Below are 13,219 nucleotides of genomic sequence, written 5' to 3' on the forward strand. Positions count from 1 at the left end.
TTTAAGGCCGTCCATAAAGATGCACCGAGCATCCCTTTCAGCCTTTGGTGGATTTGCACCAGTGGTCATAAACCTGCTCTCGGGACAAAGACCCCCTTTCCTTTGAAGTAATTGCTCAAGCTTTTCAAGGCAGTCCAAGAGTCTATCCTCTTTCTCTTTTTATTTTTCTTTGAGATGAGTTTGACATGTAGCCCCTTAAACTAGCATCAAGATAAATTTTTCTCTTGGCTTTATTGAAAGCCATGACGATTTTTCAAGCACTAAGACTTAAAAGGTTCTTAAGAGGATCTGCTCTGCTTTGTGATCTAGCTTTCAGTGGATCCTGCTATCTCAGCCAGCAACAGTGGGGACTTTTGGTATCCATTAACTACTGCAAACTTTTATCAAAGAATTAGCCTGATATTTTCCAGAAGACTTCTTTCCCCCTTGTTCTTTATTTGGTTTGGAGACTTCAGTGAGAGATGGAGATAGCTTTGGGGGTCTTTGAAAAAGTAATATGTGGCCAATATTGTCTTCCTGGAGCTGATTTCCCCCTAGGTAGTAAGTCTGTGGATGACAAGTAGTCGGGAGGGGCAGGTCTAGGTGGGTGCTGCAGTGAGCATGAGTTATATGGTTTCTAGGCTTTGCAAGCAGAAATATAGAGAGATATGTAGGATTTTGCCTTTCTTTTCTGTGGGAGGTGATTGCTTGGGCTCTGGGATCCAGGTGATGTATAACCATGTAACTACAGAGGATCGATTCTGAGCCACATATACCAGTAGGTCTGTGTTCTGCCTCTGAGTATGCCCTCTACCTTTAATAGCTTCAGTATAAGAAGTTCCCGAAATATCTGGCAAACTTAAACAGTTTGAACCTGTTGGGTTTAAATCCCATGTCATAGAATTCTATTCACTCTGGTGAAATATTAATATTTAGAACATTTGGCTTCTTTGCATTTATAAAAATCCACAAGTATTTATTTTGAACAGAGTTTTTGATGAGAAAATAAAAAGAACATTCAATTTACACAGCAGATAATAAGGGAATACAAAGTCCGTTTTTAAGCAAGACTGAAAACAGCTTTTCTTAGGGGAAATGCTATTTCTTCATATGTTGTCATATGTGGATTTTTAAAGGCCGTTAATGTGCATTTCCTAAAGGGAGGGAAGTTAAGTAGCACAATCTTTTTACTGGAAATTCAGTGAGTGTTTGTGAAACCAGTTACCTGAGAAGAACCCAATGATTATAAGTCTGCCCTTATGCTTTTAATTTGTTGTTTTTCTTTTCCTTTCTTTCCCCCTGTATTTCCTGAACTGTCTGACCTGCTTCCTGGGTTAGAGAACATTTTGCCAAACTTCTAAGCCAACATCCTAGCATTGAACAGTTCTTTATTTAGAGATTGGGCCCAAGGAAAAGAAAAAGCCTTTTTTCTGTTTTGAAATTACATCGTATGTGTGTAGAGGCAAACATGATTGGTATGGCGTGGATTTAGTATTTTGCAAATAGAGCATATTTATTAAAATTTTAATTATGAGTTTACAGAAAAGAGCGCTTACAGCTTACCCCACTTTATGGGGTTAATTGGGAGGCTTCCTAAACTCTTGACTTTATAGTCATAGAAAATTCTCAATATTCGAACTGTTTTGCATGAAAGAAATACAGTGTCAGCAATATTCTCACTTCCTCCCCATGTTCCTGGGAAAGTATTCTTAGATCTAGGAAAAGGGAAGTTAGCCCTGACATGCTTAGGTGATAGTGTTCTCTGGGCCCACCATTACCCATCGGCCCTGTGTTTACTTTGGTTGACACTTAGGTCGTTTTCAGTTGCCATCAGTTTTCCTTCAAACCTTCATTTGCCACTAAGGAATTCCAATACAATTCAAATTAAAACACAAATCTCACCTGTCCGTCCCCCCCCCCCCTTTAAAATGGTTGACTTATGAAAACAGAAGAGTAATCACTGAAAATGTATGCTTTAGATCTTAATGATTTTAATTCTTGATTTTAAATAAGTTGCTGATATAATTAGACATTAATTTCAAAAATAACATTGTAGGTATTTTTGTGGCATGTAGAGCATCTTGGGAAAGGGAGGAAGCATGAATGAGGGTGAAAGTATTGGTAACTTTAAAAATATATAACACCTATTTCTCATTTTTGTGGCAAGGCTTATCTCTAACAGAAAATTAAGCAATTCAGATTGGCTTAAATTATGTGTTTCTTTTCTTAAAAAATTCCCCAAATTTGTCTACTTTTTTCAAGGGGGGAAAAAAAAGTCCTTGTGACAGATTCTTTCTTGTTTTGAAAAATGTCAAGTAAACTTTGTAATTAAGGTAGGTTTCCCTCCCCAAAGGAGTTTTGAAACTTGGAATCAGATCAACCTTCTTATTCTCCTTTGCCTTTTCATAGGTTTTTTGAGGTCTCCCTTTATCACTAAGCAGGTCAGCCAGCTCCAGGTCAGGCAGCACGCAGCAGGCCAGTGTGGCGTAGCTTGCTGTGCTGCAGTCTCACTCACAGGGACCCATAGTCACCAAAAGCCACGAAGGACACTGGACACAGCTGTCACTGTGTCCTCCGGTGACATGCTGTAGTGGTGGTGTGTAATGACAAGACATGAAGTAACTGCAGGCTCCGGGGGAAGTGTCTTCATAGTAGACACTCTTCACCTGTTTTTGGTCATGGATATCCGTGCATTCAGTGAAACCTATCCCACCCCCTCCCCTTCATCCTTCCAGAAAAACATAGGCATGTACATACATTTTGCATGAAATTTCAGGGAACCCATGGACCCATTGTAAAAACCACTGCTTTGGAGTTAAATGTGTTTGCCTTTTCAAGGACATTAGGGTCCTGCTGGATTTTCCCTGACCCGCCAGGTCTCTCCTCAGTGTGCCTGTACCAAGGACAGCCACATGTCTGGGTTAGGATGACAAGTTACTCTTCTCTGCTGAGTTCCACAGCTGGTAGCAGTGACCTACTTTCTAAGCGCATTGTCCCATTTGGATTATACGGTGTCATTTATCATTATACTGTGAAGCCAGCCAGGTCAAGGAGATCTAAGAGTGCCGACACCCTGCTCCCGAGTCCCACTTGTAAAGGCTTTTGTGTCTTGGTTCTTAGTGACTATAGAAGTAAAGGACTCGTTTGGTCTTAAAATAGTATCTTTGGGCTAACTATGGAATTCAGTTTATCCTTGTGGCTCAGCATGAATCAAGCCACAAATGAAGCCCATCTTTGTTTTCCTTTTCTGTGCTGGGGCCGGTCATGGTCATGGTGTGGGTTCCTTATCAGCCAATCAGTTTTCTCTTTCGCTGGGGACCCGGGTACAGGATGGCTCCTCCTACCTGTGAGGATGCTCTGCAGTAGCTCCTGTTATGTGGGTACGCCTCCTCTGTCCTCTTCACCCGCTCCCTGATTTGCAAGCACTACCAGTAGAATTACATGTAGGAGCTTTTTTCTCTTTTTTGACTGAATCATAGAGAAATATACTCGGAGATTTATATGTGAGGAACATACATATGCTTAGTAAAATGGTAGATATTTAAGAGGCCTGCCTTGAGACACCACGAATCCTAGTCAGAGCTGTCTTCCTTGTGGCGGGGGACCACAGGGGAGGAGGAGGGGGAAGGAGAAAAGGTGGCTGCTTCTCTTTGAAATGAGAATCAAGCCTAAATCCCTACTTTTATAGTCATCCATCCATAAATCATCTGACCAGGGGGCTCATATTTATATTGGGAGAGTATCTGAGGCATTTTATAATGCAGATTTCTGACTTACTTTACCCTGAGGTTTCAACCATTACTGCCTGATAATCACGTAAGGATTAACATTTAACGTGTGGTCCTCACAACATAACCTAGAGATTGGATCTGGTTCTAAAATAGGGTTTTTGGACAAATTCCCAAACTAAGAAGTAAAAGATTTAGCCATTATGGGAATTAGGAACTAGTTGCTGATCATTTCATCTGAGGAGGTAATCCCCTGCATGAACTTGAATTAATTTGCCCTTTTTATCTGTCTTTTCCTGAAGGTGGGACCACCACCCCTCGGGCCATTTTGACTGGGCATGACTACCCCATCACCTGTGCTGCCATCTGCGCCGAGCTCGGCCTGGTCCTGAGTGGCTCGACAGGTAAGTCGGTGGCTCTGCCACAAACGTGTGCTGTTTGCCTTCATTCGGTGGTGGCTCCAGCCACGTTTCAGGTGCACAATGTTCACCAGTAGCTGCCATATTGGACAGCACACCTGGTTCTGTTTCTCGGCAGGAAGTTCTGTTTCACAGCCTTGCTCTAAGCAGTGGAGCTGGAACAGGGACATCTTTGTCTGTTTTACTCTTCGGAACTCTGGCTGGGCTGCCTCCATCTCACACCTGAATGGAAGCGCCTGACCCATCTGTTCTAACTTCCAAATCCCAGGGCTAGTCAGGAACCAGGATGGCGCCAAGAATGGCGTGGAAAGGTCTGCCCAGAGGTTTGTCCTAGCAACATCAGCATGTATTTAGACCAAAGATACCAAGCAGGCATTCCAAGAGCACATGCTCTTTCGGAACACACAAAAAGGCTCATCTCATGGGGAAGCATGGAGTACTTGAGTCACCTTATCTCTGTTTTGTACTATAATACTTAGTCTAGGTAACAACACTTATTAAATAGTCAATGGATTATGTTTTTGAATGTTTTTAGCTGGTCAAAACATTGAAACACTAACTATGATAGCAAAAATTCTGTACCGACTGGAATTTTTACCTTCTTATGCCCAACGATGTCACATATCCTTAGCTAGCATGAGGTTTGGGGCTAGATGTGGTTCCCATTAGCTATGTGAATGAACCTGTCACACTGAGGTGTGGGACTTGCACGTGACTGTACAAGCTAAAACCGGCAAAGTGAGTTTAATGGTCAACAGGGAATTTTATGATTGGTCCATGGCATTTTTAAGAAGGTTCTCAAAACATTAAAAATTCTTTATACACACGTCTGCATACATACACGTACATATATATGGACATGAAAAAGTGGGAAGAACACACATTTACTTATTAGTGTTCGGTCATTTAAAACAGAATTCACGTGTTTTCTTTGTGAAAGAACAGGACGCGAGTGAGAACCTGCCAACCTGACCAGTTCTCACACTCCTGGGCCTTCAGGGCTCCTTAAAGGGAAGGTCTCTGCTGGCTTCCCTTCTGGCCTAATGATTTCATAGAGCAACTTGCACGTATGTGACTCCGCTCTCCCCTCTCCCAAGGGCAAGGTGAGACCGCGGCACTGGGAAGGTGTGTCATTTTGCAGGCTTCCTGTAACGGCACTGCAGTTCTGACGCCCTTTGACCTGTGCTCACGATTCGTTCGCAGTGGGCTGTTCCCACCTTAAAATGAATCTTGCGTTTTGTTTCCCCCTTTCTCAGAAGGACCGTGTCTCATACATTCCATGAATGGAGACTTGTTAAGGACTTTGGAGGGTCCTGAAAACTGCCTGAAACCAAAACTCATCCAGGCTTCGAGAGAGGGCCACTGCGTCATATTCTATGAGAACGGGTTCTTCTGTACATTCAGCGTGAACGGAAAGCTGCAGGCCACCATGGAAACAGAGGACAACATCCGGGTGAGTGCCTCTCAGGCTCTTCGGGATTTGAGATACTTACCTCAGGGTGGCACGTGGGGAGGGGAGAGGGTTCCATAAAGAAGCCCCTGTTGAGTTGCTGAGGTTCTTGTCCATGCACCCCCTCCCCGCAATGAGGCAGCACTCGGATGAAGCCCATGTACCCCGCCGACCACGGCGTGTCCCAGCTGTGCCGACCGTATTGCTCGGTGTGGGAGCCCTCAGCTGGAGAGGCTGGCTTGCCAGGGCACGGGCTCAGTGTTTCTGTATCTGAGCATCAAATCTAAAATAATGCAATAGAGGACACCTAGACCTGTCTCCTCATTCTAGGCTGGTGGGGTGGTAGGGATGAGGACTATTTAGGATTAGCATCTAGCTCCAGACCTGACTTTTCCGTGGATGGTAAGACCCAGTCTTGCCAAAGTGACAGAGTTGGATTTCACATTGTGATTTGAATTAGGCAAACATCTTCCCATTTTGCTGTGAAGGAACGGTAATGCTAGTGGGCCTTCCAGGGTTTCACTTCCTCTTCAAGACAGGGCTCCCTCAGGGTTAGGTGGAAGGAGGGAGTAAGGACTGCTCTTTGGGAAGCTGTTTGCAGGTCCTCGTCCCACCTCCAGACCTCCTGGTGGAGGCTTAGGGGAAGGAAGCTCTGGCGTTGCCATGATTTTCCAGGCCGAGGGTGGGTGTGAGGGGGAAGCCTGTGCCCGCTGGGTGTGGTTTTAGCTGAGCCTGGACATTTAGCCACTGCTGTTCCTGACCAGGGCGGCTTAGATGACCCCTTCTCGCAAGTAAAACCCTAACTGTAGATTACATGATGAACTCAGGGGCACTTGCTACTCCTTTATTCTGGGATGGGCTTCTTCATTCAGTAAGTAGCGTGGGTCTCTCTCCACATGTCCACGCTGCATCCGCCTCTGCCACAAAGGCAGGCGGGGCCTCTCTCTGCGTTCACTTCCCCTCCTCCCCATAGCGCTTCATTTAAACCAAGTACCCATCAGAGGGCTGCCTTCCCTCTTTGGAATAATAATGCTGACCATCTATCACGCGGAGTTGCGATTATATTGTCAGCTACACTAATAAATCTGTAAAATCATTTGAAATCCCCGGCTGGCTAACAGCTTCTGGGGCTCTCAGGACCGAAGGCTCTGGCAGTGCCTGGAGGCGGTGGTCGGGCTTCCTGCCGACTGTTTGTTTACACTAGTTTTCCTCTCTGTCCTATAGCCATTGCTTTTTCTCCTCTAATATTTCCCACTGGGTTTCAAGCTTAAACAGCCCATTGCTTTTCCACCAGCACTTTTGTACTTTATCACACTAATTGTAAGTGGTGGCACTCTGTGATTAGTAAGCTTGCCTGGCAGGGAGAAGGAGAAGTGGATAAAAGAGGAGAGAGGAAAGACGGAGAGTAGTGTAGTGAGGAGAGAAGAGAAAGGAGAGCATAGAGAAAAGCTGAGAGAGGAAGAGTGGGGTGAGGCGGAGAGAGGAGAAAGGAGAGTGGAGAAGGGGAGAGGACCCAGGCAGCAGGCACAGTGCTTGGAGACCCTCTCCCTTACAGGCCTGATGGGTGTGCTCACCCCCAGCGCAGCACTCGGGATTTCAGAGGATGAGGTGAATGAGCATCTCTGAGCCCATCGAACCCTCGTCTCAACCCCTCCTGGTGCTGAGGCACGTTAACGTTGAGGTCTCCCCGAGTGCTGGTCTGGGTGGAAGGTAGGGCGCTGTTCAGGAGAAATGGACAAGTCCTTCCCGGGAAAGGCCAAGAAGACATCCTCTCCCTTATTAAATGTTCTGGATGCTCCTAAAAGTCCAAGTTTAAAAGTAATTCCAAACAAAACTAGGATTAGAGATTCTCTACTAAAACAGAGTTAAAGATTAATGGTTTTAATTTATGTTTTTATATAGCACTTACCCAGTAAAAAGCCTCAAGCATAAAACTCAAGTGAACCACAACCAGAAGGTTAATGGATTTTCATCAGCTGGATCCTATAAGTGTAGCAAATGATTACCTGTCCCAGGCTCCCTTGCAGGTCCCGACCCCCGGAGACGGCCACTCGTGAAAGGAGGGGAGGCAGAGGATATTGACTTTTACTTACTTTGAGAAATCTTACTGTTCACATTTGGTTTAGATTTGGAGAATACTTCTTATATGTAACTACCTTCCACACTTGGGTTTTTATATCTTAGATTTTTGTGAGAGTAAGCCATATTTAAGAGACCACTAAAAGTTGGCATTTATGTGAATGTGAATTGAATGGCTATGAGACGATCCTTACGATGATTTTTTAAAAATTGGCAAAGGGTAGATTAAAGATTTAAGGTAACTATACGGAAACTGAGCATAAATACATTTATCAGAAGTTAGCTGTATCCTTTCGGGCTTGCTAGCACAGTCTGTATTCCCAGGCCCATGGTGTCCGGGCGGACGGATCACAGATGGCTGCAGTGGCTTGGAGCACTCTCAGTGTCTCCTCCCTAAGAAAGGCGATGGGTCTTACGAAGCTAGGGAACGAAGGTTCGGAGGGCAGTGGAGATAGGAGTAGCTGCAGGGGTGGGAAGGACAAACAGTAAATACGGTGAGCTTTGCAGGCTCTGTATTCTGTTGCAATTACTTGTGAGAAGAGCCATAAACGAGCGGGTGTGGCTAAGTTCCAACAACCCTTGTGTATGGGCACTGAAATGTGGAATGCATATAACTTTCCACCTGTCATGAAATATTCTTTTATTTTTCTCAAGAATTAGAAAATGCAGACAGTCATATAAAAGCAGGCACTGGTCTGCCTGTGCCCCATTTTACAGGATGGAAGAACAAGTTCCGTGTCTGCCCTGGGCAAGAAGAAAATGCTCAGCCTGGGGCTGAGCACCTGGGAGTCGGGGTTCCTACCACATTGTTCTCCCCGCTGCTGTGATGTAAAGGTCCTGCAGGCAGCAGCATTTTACTGGGGACACGAGTCAGGAGGTCTGTCTGCCCGGCCTTGGTACAAAGCGTGCTTAGCTCGTCCCCGGGACTCCTCACTGTAGAGCGCTGGTCCCAGTCCACAACACGCAGCTTTGAAAGCATCCGTAGCCCTGGAAGCGTCTGCCACCTCATCCTTAAAAAGGAAACACAAGAAAACTCAAGCATGGCCTAACCGTCCATTGATTTTGAAAAATGGCAAGTTTCCTAATTTCCTGAAACTCAGGAGCCACATGGTCTCTCCCGTCTCCCTACGCTGCAGTAGCTGCTGTTGCATAGGAATTCATCAGACTCAGAGGGGAGGTTTCCCTAGAGCCACATCTCACCTGAACATTGCTTTGTCTCCCAGGCCATCCAGCTGAGCCGGGACGGGCAGTACCTGCTCACAGGAGGAGACAACGGTGTGGTCAGGGTCCGGCAGGTGTCTGACCTCAAGCAGCTCTTTGCCTACCCAGGCTGCGATGCTGGGATCCGGGCCATGGCCCTGTCTTACGACCAGAGGTAACGCTGCCGTCAGGTCGGCTGACGGCGGGAATTTAAGTGGGCTGGGTTGTGGCGGTCACCTGAGCAGTGAAAAAAGCCAATGAATAGTGGGGTTTCCAGGATACTTTTAAAAAGTGTGGCTTCCTTTCTGATGGCACAACCCCGTGGACAAAGGCTGACTTCTCCGGGAGTGGACTAGACATGCGTAACAAAGGCTCCGCTTTCATCGCGGTTAAGCCTTTTGTTTCTTAAAGTACCTTTAAGGCAAATGCCTGGGTCTCTGTTCAGGAGAATTCCTACACACTCCCAAGTGGTAAACTTGGGGGTGATCATTTTTATCTGGTTTCTTATTGCCTCTTAATAGACAGTCACTCATTTTAGTTCCTAATTGTTCTTGTGTGGCAACATTTTTCCTGAAAGCCACCTTTTGGTATACACGTCCGCGGCCTTAGGTCCATTCACAGTGTTACACTAGTTCAACCGCCGCCACTGTGTGTGGTGAACTTTTCGCTTCTCACACATCTGCTTGTCGATTGAGCTTTCTGTGGACATCTAGTGCCCGTGTCTCTCCTCACAGGCTTTGACTTGAAGCCAGTTTGTTTCTTCATTACTGTTTGCAGGGAATGTCTTTTTCCATCCTTCCCCTCTCAGCCTGCTTGTCTCCAGGCCTAAAGTGAGTCCCTCGTAGACAGCATATATTTGATCATGTGCAGCTGAGCTTGTGTAACGGCACGTTAGTTCCTGATTTTGCTGTGAAGTGGTAGGGAGGATACTGAACAGGACCTCTGCGGCCTGGCTCAACCAAACCATCCAGAGGAGCTCACCCCCTGCGCAGGGACAGGAGAGCAGTGTGCCACCCCCCCACACACACACACACCTGCAGCGGTCACCTCAGGAAGTCACTGTGTTCTGAGGACTGGGCCTTGCTCAGAGCGTGATGGACAGGACTCTCCTGCGGGGCAGAGCCCACACCCGGCCCCTTCATTGATTCTCTACCTGTCAGCAGCATCGCTGTCCCTGCCTGTGTGCACCCCTCCACCAGCAATGACTGAGACGGGGATTCTTCCCTTCGACTGCGATACCCAGTGTGGCAGCCAGGCCTGCTCAGGTGTCCGTGGCGCATCCTGCGCCGACGAGCTGTGTTTTCTGTAAAAGGGAAGCGGTGGCTTGGCTCCTCGTAGACTGGCAGAGGCGGCACTCCGAGCTTACTCAGGGCTGCATTTTAGTCATTAAAACACGTACCTTCGTGGGCACTCACTGTAGCTCTGACCGCCAACTTCTCCTTTACCTGTAGGTTTGGGGAGGGCAGCTCTTTCTGTAGCAGCAGACGCCTCGGCACTGAATAGGTGTGTGACCCCTCCTCCTCTCTGCTTCTCCCAGGTGCATCATTGCCGGCATGGCCTCAGGAAGCATCGTTCTCTTCTACAACGACTTTAACCGGTGGCACCATGAGTACCAGACCCGCTACTGACGGGGCAGCCCACGCCAGCCTTGCTCCCAGCCCAGGAGGGGACGTGCCCTGGGGCATCCTTCCCTGAGGAACAGCGAACACATCTGAATGTAACCTAAATTTGCTCAAAGAAGCAAAATATTTTTTAAAGTTAATTGCTATTTTTGTAGATTTTGCTTGACTTTTTGGGGGGAGGGGAGGTATATAGCAAAGCAGAAAACTGGCTGCTGGGTTCTGTAGTTTTAAAAAAAAATCTATATTTTTAGTCATAATGAGAAGTCTATTTTCACCAATTATGGAAAATATACATTGGAGTGAGTAAACCCACTTATTCTAGCTATATTATGAAAAAAACATTTCCCATGTATCTGTAATCTTGAGAAAGCTATGATTTTAACAATAGGGAAATGGGTTATAATATTGGGATAGGGGAATTTTATGCTGTACTTTGGGTCCTGTATTTTTCCAAACAATTGTGCTTCTTATGAGCTGAACTTTCTGGGATTTAAATAGTAATGTTTAAATTATGCTACATGTAATTTAAAACATCTCAATGAGTTATTTCTATCGATATTCTTCTTCAAGCATGTTATAGACCTAGAAAATTATGGTTAGGGGGAAGCGATTTTATTGTGTGGTTAACATGAAAGGATTTAACGTTATAGCAAGGGTGAACCATTTGCAATGTTTTCCTGATTTGCCGTCTTCATGGCACACCCAAGTGAAATGATGGCAATGTTCTTGGGCTCACAACTTTGTTTTTCTTTAAGTTGCAAGTACCAAAGGTCCCCCCTGAGGTGTGACTGTGCCCAGCACTGAGGCCAAGCCCCATGGGGCTCCCCCACCCCCACCCCCACCGGGTCTGAGGACAGAGGCTGCAGGTGCTGTATTAAGTAACACCCGTTTTACCTTCTCTTTGTTACTATCTTCACCTTCCTTTTGATCAGCAATTTATACTAAGAAACAATGTTATTTTGGTGTTGTATAATTCTACTTTTCTAGTAGACTGCTGTGTGGAATTCTGTGAAAAATATTTGAGAAAAGGTCTGTATTGCATAAATAAACTCTTTGTATGTTGTGAACTTTGACATCCCATCTCTGTTTCTTTTGCAACTTACCTTTTCGACACACTCTGCTCTGCCAGCCAGGACTTGGAACAGCTCAGTTTGACAGAGAAATTAAGTGCCACTGTTTACTGAGTTGTTGGAAATACCTTTTCACTCCCAATTTTAAGACATTGATAAAACAATTATTTACCCCAAAAAATATCTGTTTCAGTCAGATTCTCAACAACCAATAAGAGAGAGACTCTTTTAAATAAAACCTTCTGTGGCCAGATAGCTCCCAAATGAGAACACTAATCTGCACTCACAATGGACCAGAGAGGGAGCTTTGTGTCATTTCATTTAAAATCCACGTTGCTTTTTAAGCCATTAGGAAGCAGTAGCTGGTAAAATGCAGGGAAGGGAAAGTACACCTTAGAATCGCAGAAATGCCCACATTACTGTGAATTAGCCAAACCTCCTCCCTGGTACTAACCTGAGATCTCATACTTGAGAAACTTCAGGGAAAGTGGTAGAAGAAAATTAGGAATACCTAAGTCACGTGCCAGGCATATGATACTTCAGCTATCCCATAAGACAGCCCTAAAGCAAAGTTAACAATAAAGCAACTTCCTCTTAAAGTCTCAGAAGAAAATCAGAGCCTCTACTGCCTTCAGATGACTTTTAAAAATTAGAACTATGGGAAATTAACTGAATTTTCAGTTAAGTATAGTTGGCGTCAACACAAGGGCTTCTGAATGATAGAATTGGTGTAGTGCTGTTTACTCAGCATTCGTTTATCCAATTTAACTCCTTTTAAAAAACATTATTTTGAATAAATATAAACTAATTAGGGGGGAATCAATGCTGGCGTAGTTTGTGATTAAACTGGACCAACTACGTAACAGACGGGAAGTGGGCCACACTCACTACGTGGATGCAGTTGGAAGTTCGGTACGTCAGAGACACAGCGATTCACGGCTGGTTTCAAAGCAGGTTGCCTCAAGAAATTAGGGTTTCCCTCCCTGAGAGTGTTGCCTCTTTCTGAATGTCACCAATCAGGTCCCTGAGGCCCTGTGATGTAGGATTACTGCTAGGTCGCTGGGGGACGCGTGAGGGCTTGGAGACGAGATGAGAATCGGGCGAGCACACGATACAAACTGGGGACAGACCGCTCTTGGATGAGCGGCTCAGACCACAGCCCAGCAGCCCTCCATGGACAAATGTTCTCACACATCAACTCCAGAGAGAGGGGCCACTGTGACCCTGAAATGACATCACCCGTCAGCTGTGTTCCTAAGCATGCAGGGCAAGAGTCAAAGCACCCGCGTGGGGACCGTCAGAAGCTGTGCGAAGGACATGCGGTCGGCACTTACAACCCGGGGCTGCCCTTCTCCATTCAGCCCCACGAGCAGCGCGCACGGGCCAGGGGCCTGACCACACATGCTTGGTGCCCAGGGTCCTCCCACCTCCCTGTCAGAGGGTCAGGGAGATGGCAGAGATCGCGGGGGTCAAGTTCACGAGGTGGCCAGGGAATCCCGGATGCAGCCAGACCACACATCTACTCTGCACCCTTTTCAGCAAATACAGTTGCGTCCAAACAGCAGATGATATAACTGATCTACCAAAACAGGAATCCGAGGGGGGAGAGTGTCACGAGGTGTCTTCAATACCTTCTAACCGGCTGTGATTTCAAGAGCTCCTGGCCACACTA

The 13,219-nt window shown here is 46.0% G+C and overlaps 1 protein-coding gene across 1 annotated transcript in view; it reads left to right on the forward strand.

Moving 5' to 3' along the window:
* Window positions 1-11,544, forward strand: part of LRBA (LPS responsive beige-like anchor protein) — a 564,845-nt gene extending 553,301 nt beyond the window's left edge. Inside the window, exons 53-57 of the mRNA XM_054717692.1 lie at window positions 4,010-4,111; window positions 5,383-5,579; window positions 8,879-9,030; window positions 10,393-10,572; window positions 11,233-11,544. Coding sequence (XP_054573667.1) covers window positions 4,010-4,111; window positions 5,383-5,579; window positions 8,879-9,030; window positions 10,393-10,483 — 542 coding nt within the window. The 3' untranslated portion in view covers window positions 10,484-10,572; window positions 11,233-11,544. The remainder of the gene's footprint in view (window positions 1-4,009; window positions 4,112-5,382; window positions 5,580-8,878; window positions 9,031-10,392; window positions 10,573-11,232) is intronic.
* Window positions 11,545-13,219: the final 1,675 nt, after the last annotated feature.

This window comes from Eptesicus fuscus, chromosome 6 (assembly GCF_027574615.1).
Source record: "Eptesicus fuscus isolate TK198812 chromosome 6, DD_ASM_mEF_20220401, whole genome shotgun sequence".
Lineage (NCBI taxonomy): Eukaryota > Metazoa > Chordata > Mammalia > Chiroptera > Vespertilionidae > Eptesicus > Eptesicus fuscus.